General features: G+C 45.4%; 1 protein-coding gene across 2 annotated transcripts in view; it reads right to left on the bottom strand.

Annotated features, from left to right (window-relative positions):
• Window positions 1–69: 69 nt before the first annotated feature.
• Window positions 70–14,575, bottom strand: part of LOC311257741 (putative carboxypeptidase X1) — a 30,929-nt gene continuing 16,423 nt past the window's right edge. For both annotated transcript variants that reach the window (XM_084353585.1, XM_084353586.1), the window contains 10 exons: window positions 7,930–8,089; window positions 7,745–7,836; window positions 6,308–6,431; window positions 3,393–3,589; window positions 3,121–3,300; window positions 2,565–2,762; window positions 2,350–2,446; window positions 1,246–1,385; window positions 873–975; window positions 70–722 (listed from right to left, as the gene is read on the bottom strand). In XM_084353585.1, the coding sequence (XP_084209711.1) occupies window positions 412–722; window positions 873–975; window positions 1,246–1,385; window positions 2,350–2,446; window positions 2,565–2,762; window positions 3,121–3,300; window positions 3,393–3,589; window positions 6,308–6,431; window positions 7,745–7,836; window positions 7,930–8,089 (1,602 nt within the window). In that variant the 3' untranslated portion in view covers window positions 70–411. The remainder of the gene's footprint in view (window positions 723–872; window positions 976–1,245; window positions 1,386–2,349; window positions 2,447–2,564; window positions 2,763–3,120; window positions 3,301–3,392; window positions 3,590–6,307; window positions 6,432–7,744; window positions 7,837–7,929; window positions 8,090–14,575) is intronic.

Genomic DNA, 14,575 nt, shown 5'->3' with positions numbered 1-14,575 from the left:
GAAATGATTCAGAACACGTGTTTTGCTCCAGTCAACGTGATTCTCACTCAACTTGGCTTTACAAGTGAAGATGTTGTCAATAGTTTATTTTATTGTGTTGTGGAAATTGAACTTGCTGACAACAAAACAATTCAACCTGAAACATTGAAGGAAACATGGAAAAGACATCTGTACTGACTTTTACCATCAACCATAAATGTGTCCATAAAAAAAGCAACTGTTCCCTCAGTTGCTCTGCTGCTCCACAGCAGAGGGTGAGACTGTTCATTTCTCAGGTGTAGAACAATACGGTGCCCAGCTGCTTTATCCTCTATAATAACAGCACTTTAAGTTCTATGAATCCAGTGAAGATGGGCGTCTGTGAACCCAGAGTGAACTGAACCAAGTCCTGCTTTGTTCTCATATTTCTCATCACCACACCCTCTTGGCCTGTTTGGCAGCAGCAGCAGCACGCCTCTGGTTCATGGCCTTGGTGCTGACTCGGAGCTTACGCAGGCGGAGCTGTCTCAGCCGCAGCTGCAGGTCTTTGGGGAGTTTCCCTCCCTTCGCCAAAATCTCCTTTAGCCTCTGCTTTGGCACCTTGGTGAGGCGGAAGTCGCAGATTGTGGGGTAGTGGTCGTACATGACCTGGCAGGTGCGGGAGGAGGGGAGGTAGCCTTCTGCGCTGACTGTCACCTTGTACTCACCGGGATTCAGCAGCCGCCAGTAGTCGCCATCAGCAACTGAAGATAGGATAAGAAAGAACTTTTTTAAACCAAATAGACATTTTCATGAGAAAATTACAGTAATATAAGATCAACAAAAACACAATAGAGTAAAAATATAAAGTGTAAAATGAGTAAATGCTGATATCAGTGCCTGGGAGACTGCACCTGATCTAATATGATGATCAATGTCATCAACTTTAATGATGGCATCTGCGATACCAGCCTCTGTATCTTTGTCACGAACCACACCCTTAATTCCTCTGTGGACCTAAAAAAAAAAAGAGAGAGACATTAACAGTTTTACTGGTGCTGTAGATATAAAACAGTAATGTACTGTCAAAAGCAACGTATAAGAAATATTCTCACTTTTGAGGGAATATAGTTATAGGAATAATAGGAAGCAAATAGAAGAAGGATGTTAAAATATAGCAGGGAAAAGGAGATACGAGAGAAAAGAAAGAAGAGAGACTGAAGATAAAAAGAATGAGATTATTAAAATTCTCAACATCTTATCAGAACTCAACCAAAGCAGCCTGACCTGCTCCATGTAAATCAGCAGAGATTCCTTGTTGTTCTCCCACTCGATGGGAAGCTCACTGGCATGAGGAAATTTATCGCAGGACAACTCCACCGTCACCTCGAAACAGTTGGTGTGCAGGTAGCTGAAGTCATTCATACCTGCAAGGAAAGAAAAATACACTAAATTTATTCAATACTTTCAGTTTAGTTCTCTTCTTTAATGGAGTCTGCTGGACCCACACTAACAGAGGGAATAACAGAGGGATTCAAATTAGAATAAAAATATCTAGTCTGAGGGGCAAGAGAGGAATGATTTTGCCAGGATAATCATTCCTTCATTTATTCTTTCCATCTGTGAAAATGTTTGAAAAAGCTGAATGAAAAAAGTATTTTTGGCAGGAGAATTTTTTTTTTGGTGAGGCTCATTTTTTTGTGTTGTGAAAACGTGGAAAACATTGGGTCAGGATACTTTTTCTCTTGTATGAAAACAAGTAAAGTGAACAAGTTTTTTTTTTATGCTCATTTTTGTAACTTGGGAAAACGCGGGGGGGAAAACAATTTTCAGAAGAAAAAATAAATCTCATCTCATCTCATTTTCTGCTGCTTATCCGTGAGGGTCACGGGGATGTTGCCGCTCTATCCCCCCCTTTCGGGGGGTTGCAGGGGTTACTGGAGCCAATCCCAGTTTTCAATGGGCGAAGGCCAGGGTACACCCCTGGACGAGTCGCCAGCTCATCGCAGGGCCCTTTTCTGATGGCAGAGGCTGCCACACAAGGTGCCAACTGCGCATCAGGAGCAATTTTGGGGTTCAGTCTTGCTCAAGGATACTTCTACGTGTAGCTCAGTTCTGCCCAGGGGAGCCAGCAGCCTTCTGATTGCTGGTCACCTGCTCTACCCACTGAGCTACAGCTGCCCCAAAAAATAAATCATGTGTGAAATATATATATAAATATATATATATGACATGACAGGACCTGCTCCATCTGTAGATATAAAATGCTCATTCTAAGGTAACGAAAACACAACAATTCTTAGTTTCAGGTGATGATACACTAATGAAAACATAATTAGAAATATTAGATTCCATTTCTAATTTTACTCTGAAAAACACAGACTTTCTTACTTCCTGGTACGTTGTGCCAGTCGGCTCCGTTGATGATGTTGTTGTACCTGAGGAAGTCTTTGTTGTGGCAGGGCCGCCGGTCTGGGTTGGACATCACCTGGTTAAATAAGATACAGGAACATGTTGAGTTGGTGTCATCCAGCCCCTCATTCAGTCACCTTCGTGAAGAGGTTTCAGAAGTGAGAGCAGGAAGTGACAGGAGGAAGAGGATTCACCTGATTGGTGCTGGCATACGCTGTGGCCAACCAGCGGAAGAAGCTCTCATCAGGAGTGGGTGTGTGCTCGCGAGGAGCCCAGTCCCGGGTCATGTCATACGGGTAGGTGACCACCAGCTCTCCACCGTGGAGGTTAGCACTGAGAACAAATGGGATGTTCTGCATCCAGTTGATGACAGCTCGGGTCTCTGACGCCACCTAGAGTTAGAGTTGGAGATTTAATGAAATAGTAGGGACAGAGGATCGCTCAACTCAGTTTATAGGCCTACACATTTTTTACATTTACATTTTGAAGTTTCAGACATTTAGCTGCTGTTTTCATCACAAGAACAATAAAGAGCAAAATACCCCTCAAAAAGTAAAAAAAAAGTTATTGTGATTAACAGAAACTGACAAGTTGAAGGGTCAAAGCCATTCTGTCAGCCTAATTATTAAATACGGAGACATTTTAAGAATCCGAGATGTGTTGCAGAGAGGAAGCGGAGGGATGAAGATTTGGTTCTGAATACAAACACCTCTTTCCAAAGTGTGTGTGACGTGTCTGTATGAAACTTACAAAGGCCTCCTCTGAGGTGTACTGCTCAGGGATTGGGAAGTAGTGGTTGATAAGTTTGGACCGGTCTGTCTCCAGCTCGATGGCGGTCCACATCCCTGAGTTGAGGTCCGCGAAATTGTGGTTCATGTCGATCCATTCATGGCTGTAACGACCCAGAGCCCAACCCGACAACTCTGAGCCCTGCGGATCACAGAAAGCACGATATGAAGGTTTGCTGTTATGTCATGGAGCCATCACACAATCTGGGACTAAATGCTTTTGCACTCATGCACCTTTTTAAAGGCCATCTCATATCCGTCAGGGTTCATGGAGGGCAGGAGGTGGATGCGAGTCTCTTTGACCAGGCGGACGAAGCGCTGGTCCCCACGTTTGTACTCCTGGCAAATGTACTGCATCAGATTGAGCAGGAGCTCTCGACCCAGCACCTCGTTCCCATGCATCCCTGCAACGTACCGGAACTCTGGCTCTCCTGCGGGGGGCGCCAAAACACAGACACAGGAACTGAGTCAAGAGCACTGGTTCTGTTTTAATAATGCTATCCAGAGCAAAAATGAGTAAACAGAGATAGAAAACGTCTTTCTGAACATCCAAGGCAATGCAACGCAAGACACCAAAAGGGAAGTCAGATATTTTTTTGCAAAAAGCAGCAGCTTTCATGATGAGTCCTCAAAAACCCTTAATACTCCTACACCATCTGTGCTTTTCAAACACCTCCCGTACAGATAACCTCTTTCACTGACCTTTGTTGAAAGACCTGGACCTGTTTCCTGTTTGGTATGCATACACTGCACTGACAGGCAGCTCCGAAATCTCACACATCCTCCTCACAACTGTTCATGAGGAGAAGCTTCAGCTCAGTCTCCTTCTAACACTGAACACACGCTGGCTCGGAGATTTATGTTTGTCTGGATTTTTATGCATATAACAATCAGCATGTGCGCAAACAACGATACAGTTTTAATTGACAAGATACATACAGTCAGAAAATTATATTTACAGGTTTTGAGACTGTCATTGGTTTGGAGGCTGAAAACCTTAATATTCAAGGAGCTTTGAATCTGTGTTCAGAAGCTCTGAATCACTGCCCATGTTTTAAAAATTCAAATAAATGAAATTGCAATTTAGTCTGATTAACAGACTGGACTTTAGTGAGCGGGAATGGTGTTTTTCTTGATTAACTTTGAGTTTACCTCAAAAACTGGAGCTGGAAACATGACTGAAGACATTGAATCAGTGTTCTGGTTTGCGCCAACAAAAACAAGCAGCAAACAGCACAAATCTGTTATTCACACTTTGACTGATGTTTGCCTAAGTGGCAAACTTTAAACTTTTGACCCACGTGGACTCTAAAGTGTGCTCAGGAGCAGCTGGGACTGTATGATGGATGTTTAGCCTCAGAATCATCACAGCCAGAAACCCAAACTGAGTAATTAAAACAAAATAGGGCTATTTGAATAAATTACTGCCATCTTCTGAATTTAACCGGGATGTGTTCAGATTGATGGTATGTTTGTTCTGGGGAATTGTAGGCTACATATGCACACGTATTAAGTGCGTCCCATTCTGATGGGAAACACACATTCAAGGAGTGTCGAGGTGACGTTTTTGTTGGCAAGAATTTCTGGGGGTTTTTTGCAGCTAAACAAGCCTCCAACTGCAAAATCACCACAATTATCAAATGATTAATGTCTACCGCGCTCCTTGTTAGTTGATGTTTGGTTTGGCGGGACAGGTTTGAGGAGGGTTTGATGCAAGAAAGGACAAAACGCTCAATAAAATAAAGTGTTCAATAACATTCAGACGGAAAGCAGCTATAAACGCTGTCTGGGTTTGCTTTTCATAATTGAAAGGCCACTGTTTTTATCCCAAGCAGCAAACAGCAGTATTTTCTCGAAAAAATTTTCTTTTTCGTTTATTTTATTTATCTAATCTCTATTTAGACACATTGAGATACGTAAAAATGTCAATGGTCCAGCCGAGACAGCAGCATCAATAGTAACATGAAAGTTACAGTCGAACAAAACACATAGAAGCACAGAGAGAGCAACATTCACACAAGTTACATAATTGTGAAAAAAGGGAATCTGGGGAGGAGGAAGACGTCTGACCACATTGAACCCAGTTTGCATGTTCCAACTGTAACCAGTGAGATGGCAAGAAATACTGAGAAACTCATCGCATAAGATTGTTCCAACACGTGGAGCATAAGATGGCACCAAACCAACACTGGTCCCTGGAAAAAAAACAGATTATGAGGTGGATGAAAAAAAAATAAATCAGGGCACAGACTGAACGGGAGGAGAAACTGATATTTTCCTTTGTATAGGCTACCATGTATCCTGACAACACACAATAGTGGACAGGAGGTCTTGAAAAAAAAACAGTTTTGGCGATGTTGAAGGATCATGTGTTTCTCTGCAGGTAGAAAATGACACATAAATCGTAGTTTGAAACCTTAACTGCATTGGAACAAGCTCAAACATCCTCTGGTAGAATTATTTTGCCCGTGTGGGAAAATTACATTTGATATCTGAATACAGATTTGAAAGACTTAATGAACACACGTGATCTTCTCTCTCTAGTGCTGTTTTCTCTGCCATGTGTTTTCGGCGGGAAAACCTCTCCGGTCTGCTGCCATGTGGGCAGAGCGGAGGAGGCCAAAGAAAACATTTGTACACCTCAGAGCAAACGCAGAGTGACTCTGGTCTGTATTGGTTAATGTCCACACAGTGCTGGGCTGTCTGCAGGTTTGGAGGAATATAGTTGCAGCAAATGTGTAAGTCCCCTCAGACCCTGTAGATATCTTTGTGATCACAAAGCATCTGTCTCTCATTAGATCAAATGATTCCTCTGAATGTAGATGAAGCAGTGTTGCAGCTGTACATTATGTGGAAGACTGCAGTTTTGGTTCAAGACGCATTTCTTTGAGATTAAACTGCTCTTTGACCCTTAATTTTCAAAAGAATGCATAACAAGCTCCCCTGAAACTATGCATTATTGTGAAAGACACTGAAAACACTGAATTAACCACAAAGATTTTAACTTTTGTAAAGTCAGGACAACATTGTTTAGCTTTTGGTGGATGAAAAAACATTTTCAGATAAACCATGAATGAGATTTGTCCTTTCAAATAGGTGTGGTACACTTTGAACGTTTACTCTTTGCATGCGTTTCCAGTGTGTCTCACCCAGTTCGTGTTTTCCAGGGTTGTCTGAGATCTCCATGACATAGAGCTTCAGGCCTGTGTAGCTCTTCCCGATGCTGTAGATGCGGGTGATGTCAGGACACGCCTCGTTCACCGACTTCATCAGCTGGGAAACGACAACACAGTTCAAAAGCAATGTCAGATTGTGAGCGTGATCTACTGGCAACTGCTCAAGGCACTAAAACAATGGTGTACTGAGAATGGAGTTTGTGAGAAGCAAAGAAAATTCCCGGCATTTAAAATCTTTTACCACTTTTGCCAGTGTGAAGATGCTTCAGTATCATAACAAGGTTTAACTTTCTGCATGCATGATACAAAGCTGGGACACCCTGAGTTATTGAACTGTTTCTTCTCTACAGAAGTCCTGAGGGCAAGTGAGGAATTTTTTTTTTTTTCTGCTGATCCATTTTTTTAGTCTGATTTAAACTGTTTTATCTCCTGTGTTTGATAACTGATGGAAAGTTCCTTAATTTCTTTTCCATTTTTTGTCAGGCTTATTTGTGTTTGTTTTTATTAAACTCATTTTCACCACAAGAGGCTGAAGTGCACCACTACCTCATGTTCTATGAAAAGGCTCATATATCAAAATGGGACCATTAAATGTTCCTGCTTGATCTGACTTGCTGATAATACACTGACAGAAGATTAATGCCAATTATAACACATTCTTCGCCAAAAGAAAGACATGACAGTAATGTTACGTAACCTGCTAACACACAATAGATGTATCCAGTGTTTAGTGTGCACAGAGAAATTAAAACTCCCCTGGAATTATACATGAAGGATTGTAATCCGATTTAGAACATGAGGTACAAAAACAAACACTTTGAAAAATGAGCCTGACAACAAAAAAAACATGAGAAAAAATTGTCATTATTATTACTTTAAGGCATTTAGAGATTTGTATCAAATGCCACTCAAGAGAGGTAACTAAAGGGGACAAATGATTTAATGATTTTTTATAAATTGTTGGAGGTGGCATGTGTCCCCAGACCTATCAATGTTGTGTTAAAATGCAGATGTATTTCCACATGTGGAATGTGGATCTCTGTTTCTGCGGGCTGTTTTCTGACCATCAGATGCAACACGGTGTCTCCAAACAGACCGCTGGTAGTGGCAGCTCAGTGAGGATGCTGCCATGAAGGAGTGAAAGCTCCCATTATGTTTGTTTTTAGGTCAGGCTGAGACCAGACCACACACACACACACACATACAAACACACACACACACACACACACACACACACTGTGGGAGCTTCCTACACTCACTGCAAAAACCAGAAAGTGGTGGCTTTGTCAACACTGGACTGGAGTTTTATTTATAGGCTAAAAATGTTCAGCTGGTAAACTTACATCTCATTGAGCTGACTGAAGAAAATCATCAGGATCGTTACACACAGCACATAAAGATTGGTCTTACCTTTCTCATCTCCTTGTAGTTGTGGTGTCTGAAGTCCAGTTTGTCTCTGGACGCTGTCGGCTCGGTCTGCCAAGCGTAGATATTATTTGGATCTGTAAAATGGGAGAGGTGTGTATTATTTCAAATGATTTAATTCAAATTAAATCTACATAAAAACATTGCTCTAAGAAGCTGGCCTCCTGTACCTGGGAGTGTGCAGCCCAACACCTCAGCTCTCAGGCAGATGTCACCCTGCGTCCCGTTCTGGTACCAGGTCTGCGGGTTGATCCGGATGTAACGGGCCACTGTGGAAGTGTTGAAAAGGGCGAGGATGGGCGTCTCTGCATCCTGGTTTCCTTCAAATACCTGCAGCACAAGACACAACACAATATCACAGCAGTTTCTGAAATGTAATCTACAGGATTTGTGTACATGGGAACAGATTGTCCATTTTTTTTCCTGACAGTCAGCGTGTCAATGTACACAAATCCTAAAGATTACATTTTTATAAACATGACCAACTGATCTTTGAATACCAGGAATCTGAAAAACATGAAATCACAATGCTTAAATCCAGGCAGGGATCTTTGTCATGATGTCATCTCTCTTTCTACCTGCCTAATCTTACCTGCCCAACTTCACTGTTGACTGCACTGAAAGCAAACATTCATGACCTTGAATAAAAAGTGATAATTGACTCTGGAAAAGACAGATTTAGGATCTAGCTGTGAGGTTAAACACTGGCCTCAACAGTTACTTTAATATTGCAAATCATGAGTGATCATGCTATGATCTATTTCTTTCTACAATGGTCAGTTGATGCACATTTTTTCTTGTCTCTTAACACTTGTATTAAGCTCAAGACCTAAAAATTGACTTATAAAACAATGTATGTTTTACTCATTTCTCTCTATGGAACATTTAAACCAGTCTGGTGCCCTGTGGAAAAAAATCTTTGCATGACTGACACTTCATGGTCAGCTGTGGCTGTGGCACACATGCCTTTAAAACCACTCGGCTAAACAGACCACACCAATGCTGCCGTGTTTTCAAACCTGTCTTGGCAAAAATGGAACCAGATCCTACAGCCCAGTGACCGAGGATATGGAGAAAACAAAACAGCACTTTCTCCTTTCTAACACAAAGAAGAAACTGACAACTATTTGTTTACTGTTGGATTGTCCCTTCATGTCTTTCAATATACACTGATGACCAAACTTTCCTTTACAGGCCTTTGTTGGAATGGTGGTAACAGTTTATGGGCAAATAACACTGTAATTACTTTTCCTTTCGCTTTTTTCTTCCAGAGATCTTCCATTAAGCGTCTGCTGCAGGAGTTTAAACATGAAGGATTAACTTTGAAATACAGTAGAGGGTGTGTTCATATTTGATCATTTAAAATATCATAACATGACATATAACTGTGACGTTTTATGGACCATTTAGTTTCTACTAATTTTGTGGATTTTTATTTAAATAACTTGCTTGTCACATAGTTGTTCATTCTTAGGATATTTTCTATGTGCAATGGCAAATGTGTTTTCAACTTTGGCGTTATTTATTGCTCTGTATATATGTATATTTATTCTAGTGGAGTATACATTTCTTTTATTTTTGTTTTGTTTTTGTTCTTGTTTATATATAGACATTATTGTTGTTATTATTATTATTGTTACTATTACTATTACTATTATTATTATTTTCTGCATATTCTGAACTTTGAATGGGAGCAGCTGTACCATAAGCAATTTCCCCTCGGGGATCAATAAAGTATTTCTGATTCTGATTCTGATAAATCAATGTATTTAAAATTTCTTTGAAATTGCCCCCAAATTACCACGATAATTACCTCAAAATGTATTAAATTGGCAGGGCCAGACACTGCTTACTCATAACTCTGCACATTGTCAAAGCCAGTAATCACTTCTTTTTTGTTTCTGTTCTGTTCATTACATCAAATCAGACACACTTTCAAATCATCTTTTTTCTCCTAAACCAACATCTTCTCCCCTTCTAAAATGTGTGGCCGCACATACGCTGTGACAATGAGGAGACTACAGCCCAGATGTTAAAATGACTGGTGGCTGCCCCTTAGTAGATGTTAAAATAGATGATGTAGACATTAAGTGCTTGGTAGATACTGGTTCCCATGTTACCCTGTTCAGTAAGAGTTTCTGCAATGAGCTACTCAAGCACAAACAGTTAAGGGGCAGGGAGCATCTGTCTTGGCTAACGCTAAAGGCGGCCAATGGCCTAAGCATAGCTTATGTGGGTTACATGGTCGCTGATTTCTATTTTTGTAGGGTCCGGGCCCCTGCAAGTGGTGTCGTCGTTGTTAAAGATGATGTCATAGGAACCAACAAAGCCATCCTAGGGATGAATGTCATCGCAGATTGTTGGGATGAACTGTTTGGCAATAATTTAAATTTAACCCAGACACGGTCTCAATCTTTCAGTAAAGAATGGCAAAGCATTTTTGTGGATTGCCAATGCATTCATGCAGCTTCTATTCGTGACAAATGGCAGGCCACAGCTAGATTAGCTAGTCGCTACCCTGTAACCGTTTCTGCAGATAGTGAAGCCCTAGTGTGGGCTAAGATCCCCCCTCGCCCCTCAAGACAACAATGCTATGGCCTTGTGGAACCCCTAGGGGGTAATGGGAGTGTCGAGGTGGCCAGGGTCCTGGTTACAGTGGGGAGGGGTCGGATTCCCTTAAGGGTAAGAAATGTACACCCTTGTGCTGTTCACCTTAGCAGGTTCCAGACGCTGGCCACTGTTGCGGCTGTCGACCCTGGAAGTGTGAGAGAGGGCAAGGAGCTCTCCCTGGTGGAGGTCAGTCCAGGGGTGGTGGAGGTTGGCCTCATAGGGAGAGCAGCAGTAGCTGGACCAACTGCTCCGTAAGTAGAAGCATGTCTTCTCCACTCACGAGGAAGACTACGGATGCACTGATGTTGTAAAACACCGGATTCCAACAAGTAACACTGAGCCCATTCGAGAGAGGTTTAGACCTGTGCCCCCTACTCTTTACAAGGAAGTACGAAGCCTGCTGAAGGACATGATGGAGGCCGGGGTTATTAAGGAGAGTAGTAGCCCCTGGGCTGCTCCTATCGTCTTGGTGCGAAATAAATGTGGGGCTTGGCGGTTTTGTGTAGACTATCGCAAACTTAATAACCTCACCCATAAAGACGCCTTCCCCCTGCCCCGTATCGAGGACTTTTTGACAAGCCTGAACAAAGCAGAGTGGTACTCCACATTAGACCTAGCCATTTAGACTATTGGCAGGTTGAAGTGGAGGAGAGTGATAAAGAAAAGACTGCTTCCTTGACACCATTTGGCTTATTCGAGTTCAAAAGAATGCTGTTCAGCCTGTGCAATGCACCTGCCACCTTTCAAAGGTTAATGCAAAGATGTCTGGGGGATCAGCTAACAGAGTCTGCCCTGGTTTATCTGGATGATGTGATAGTGTTTTCCAGAAGTTTTCCATATCACCTGGACCATTTGGAGTCAGTGTTCCAGGCCCTGGGACGCTGCGGTCTCAAGCTCTGCCCGGAAAAGTGCCAGCTCTTCCAAAAACAGGTGAAGTTTCTGGGACATGTGGTTAGCAGCCAGGGAATTTCAACTGATCCTGACAAATTGGCTGCTGTTGCAGATTGGCAGCCCCCCAGCACTGTAAGGCAAGTCCGTGCATTCCTTGGTTTTGTGGGGTATTACAGGTGTTTCATACGAGACTTGGCTCAGGAACAAGATGGCATGGAATGGGTCATTGCATATGCCAGCAGGAGTCTTCACCCACCTGAACGTAATGATGCCAACTACACTTCACTCAAACTAGAGTTTCTCGCTATGAAGTGGGCAATAGTAGGGAAGTTCAAAGACTATCTGTGGGGGGCAAAGATTACTGTAGTGACAAATAACAACCCCCTGGTGCACCTCCTCCGAAGAATCACCACCTTACCGTGGTGGAGGGGTTTGTGTGTCCCTGTGATCCTGGGAGCTATTTTGTCCGGGGCATTAGCTCCTGGTAGGGTCTCCCAAGGCAAATTGTTCTCAGGGGAGGGACCAGACTAAGAGCGGTTCAAAACGACCCTATGAATCGGCAATCACAGGGAAGGAGTACCTCGCCCAGTATGGGGGCACCAGGGCCCTCCGTCTGGTGGCCGGGCCTTGGCCCATGGGGCCCGGCCGGGCTCAGCCCGAAAGAACAGCATGGGGCCGTGCCCTTGTGGACTCACCACCCGCAGGGGAGAGCGATGGGGTCGGGTGCTATGTACATCGGGCAGCAGGCGAAGGGGGGGACCTGGGCGTCCTGACCCCCGGCTTCGCAGACTAGCTCTTGGTATGTGGAATGTCACCTCTCTGGTGGGGAAGGAACCGGAGCTGGTGCGGGAGGTAGAGCAGTACCAACTAGATATAGTTGGGCTCACCTCCACGCACAGCACCAGTTCTGGAACCAAACTCCTTGAGAGGGGCTTCTCTCCTTTTCTGGAGTTGCCCAGGGTGAGAGGCACCGGGTGGATGTGGGGATGCTCACAAGCTCCCGGCTGAGCGTCGCTGTGTTGGAGTTCTCCCCGAGGGATGAGAGGGTCGCCTCCATGCGACTGCAGGTTACTGGGGGAAGGCTTTGACTGTTGTTTGTGGTATGCACTGAACAGCAGCTCAGCATACCCGGCCTTCTTGGAGTCCTTGGGTGGTGTCCTGGAAGGGGCTCCACCTGGGGACTCCATAGTTCTTCTGGGGGACTAACGCTCACGTGGGTGACGATGGGGAAACTTGGAGGGGGGTGATTGGGAGGAACGGCCTGCCCGACCTGAACCCGAAGGGGGTTTTGTTATTGGACATCTGTGCTAGTCATAGATTGGCCATAACGAACACCATGTTTGAGCATAGGGTGGCTCATAAGTGTATCTGGTACCAGGCCACCTTAGGCCAAAGGTCGATGATAGAGGAGCGGAGTTGTCAACTAGATCACCACCTGGTGGTAAGTTGGATCAGATGGAGGGGGAGGCTGCCGGACAGACCTGGGAAACCCAAACAAGTAGTGAGGGTGAACTGGGAACGTCTGGCGGAGGCCCCGTCTGTCAGGTCTTCAACTCCCACCTCCGGAAGAACTTTTCGCTCATCCCGGGGAAGACTGGGGACATGGAATCCGAATGGACCATGTTCAGAGCCTCCATTGTAGAGGCGGCCGCTAAGAGCTGTGGTCAGACGGTCATCGGTGCCAGTCGGGGAGGCAACCGAAGGACCCGCTGGTGGACACCGGCGTGAAGGAAGCCGTCAAGCTGAAGAAGGAGGCCTTTCGGGCCTGGCTGGCCCAGGGGTCTCCTGAAACAGCAGACTGGTACCGGGAGGCCAGGAGGGCTGCAGCTTCGGCAGTCACCGAAGCAAAAACCCAGGTGTGGGAGGAGTTTGGTGAGGCTATGGAGAAGGACTTTCGGTCGGCCTCAAGAAAGTTCTGGCAAACCATCCGGCGACTCAGAAAAGGGAAGCGGGCCTCAGCCCAGGCTGTTTTCAGTCGGGGAGCTGACCTGCTGAACCCGGACTGGGGTTATCGTCGGGCGGTGGAAGGAACACTTTGAGGACCTCCTGAACCCGGCTAACACATCCTCTGAAACTGAGGCAGAGCCTGAAGACTCGGGGGAAGACTCGTCCATAACCCTGGCAGAGGTCATTGAGGTAGAAAAGAAGCTCCCCAGTGGCAAGGCGCCAGGGGTGGATGAGACAGCCTACAAAAAGCAGTGGGCAAGAGCAAAAGACTGTATGACCGGACTGCAAGAGAGGCCCCCCTTCTACTTGGTGAACGAGTTTTAGTTCTGGACCAAAGAAGGCGACAGGGGGGTAAACTCAGTGACAGGTGGGAGGAGCAACTGTATGTGGTGGTTAGTCGGCCACAGAGCACCCGGTGTACCGCATCAGGCCTGAGGGCAAGGAGGGCCCTGAGCGTTCCCTTCACCGCAACCTCCTCCGGCCATGCCTACATTAAGCGCCCCAAGAGGACGACTGTGGCTGAAAACAGCCAGGCAAACAACATCTACAGGCCTGCCTGGGGACTGATGGTGCCAATTGCAGGTGGAGGCCACGAGGCACAAGCCCCTCTGCCTGAGCTTAGACGATCTCAAAGGTCTACTAGGGGGATACAGTCACAGAGGTATCGGGTGGGGTGATGCAGACTCCGCACCCATGGGTTGGGAGGGTAGACACCACTGGTTATCACCTGTGTTCAAGGGACTAGAACACATTGGGTGAGGGGGAATGTCATAGGTGTGTGTGTGTGTGTGTGTTCCCTCCCCTTCTAAGATGTGTGGCCGCACATACGCTGTGACAATGAGGAGATTGGGAACACCTGTCCACTCTGGGAGGAGGGCGGTGATTGGTTGGTGCGGGCAGGTCGTTTCTTTTTCTTGTCTACCTCCACAGTGTCGGACAGAACAGGACGGGACAGGACAGAGTGAGTGCGGGCGTGCAGCCAGAAGACAGGTATGTCGGAGGACGGAGTGAGCGCGGACGTGCAGCAAGAAGACAGGTGTGCGGGTGGCAGAGCGGACGGTGTGCAGAGCAGACGGTGTGGCGGAGCCAGGACAAAGTGCAGCGGTGGAGAAGACTGTCGGACGCCGAGACGAAGCCGAGTGGGACCATAAACAACCGCAGCAACACAGAGCAGCGTCGAGCGGATGTTGGAGCAGGGAGAGACGAAAGAGGGAAGCGCCGTCAGACTCGGGGAGGGGTGAAGTACGCTTCACCTTCCCATCCAGCCTAGTACCTCTCTCAAACATTTGACATGTGTACAGATGCCAGTTCCTACGCCTTGGTCAAATTCTGTTTGTGTGTGTCTTTAGTTTATTTTGGCTTATTAGA

This window comes from Pagrus pagrus, assembly GCF_965226575.1.
Source record: "Pagrus pagrus genome assembly, chromosome: 5".
Classification (NCBI taxonomy): domain Eukaryota; kingdom Metazoa; phylum Chordata; class Actinopteri; order Spariformes; family Sparidae; genus Pagrus; species Pagrus pagrus.
This window is presented reverse-complemented; position numbering and strand designations above follow the sequence as displayed.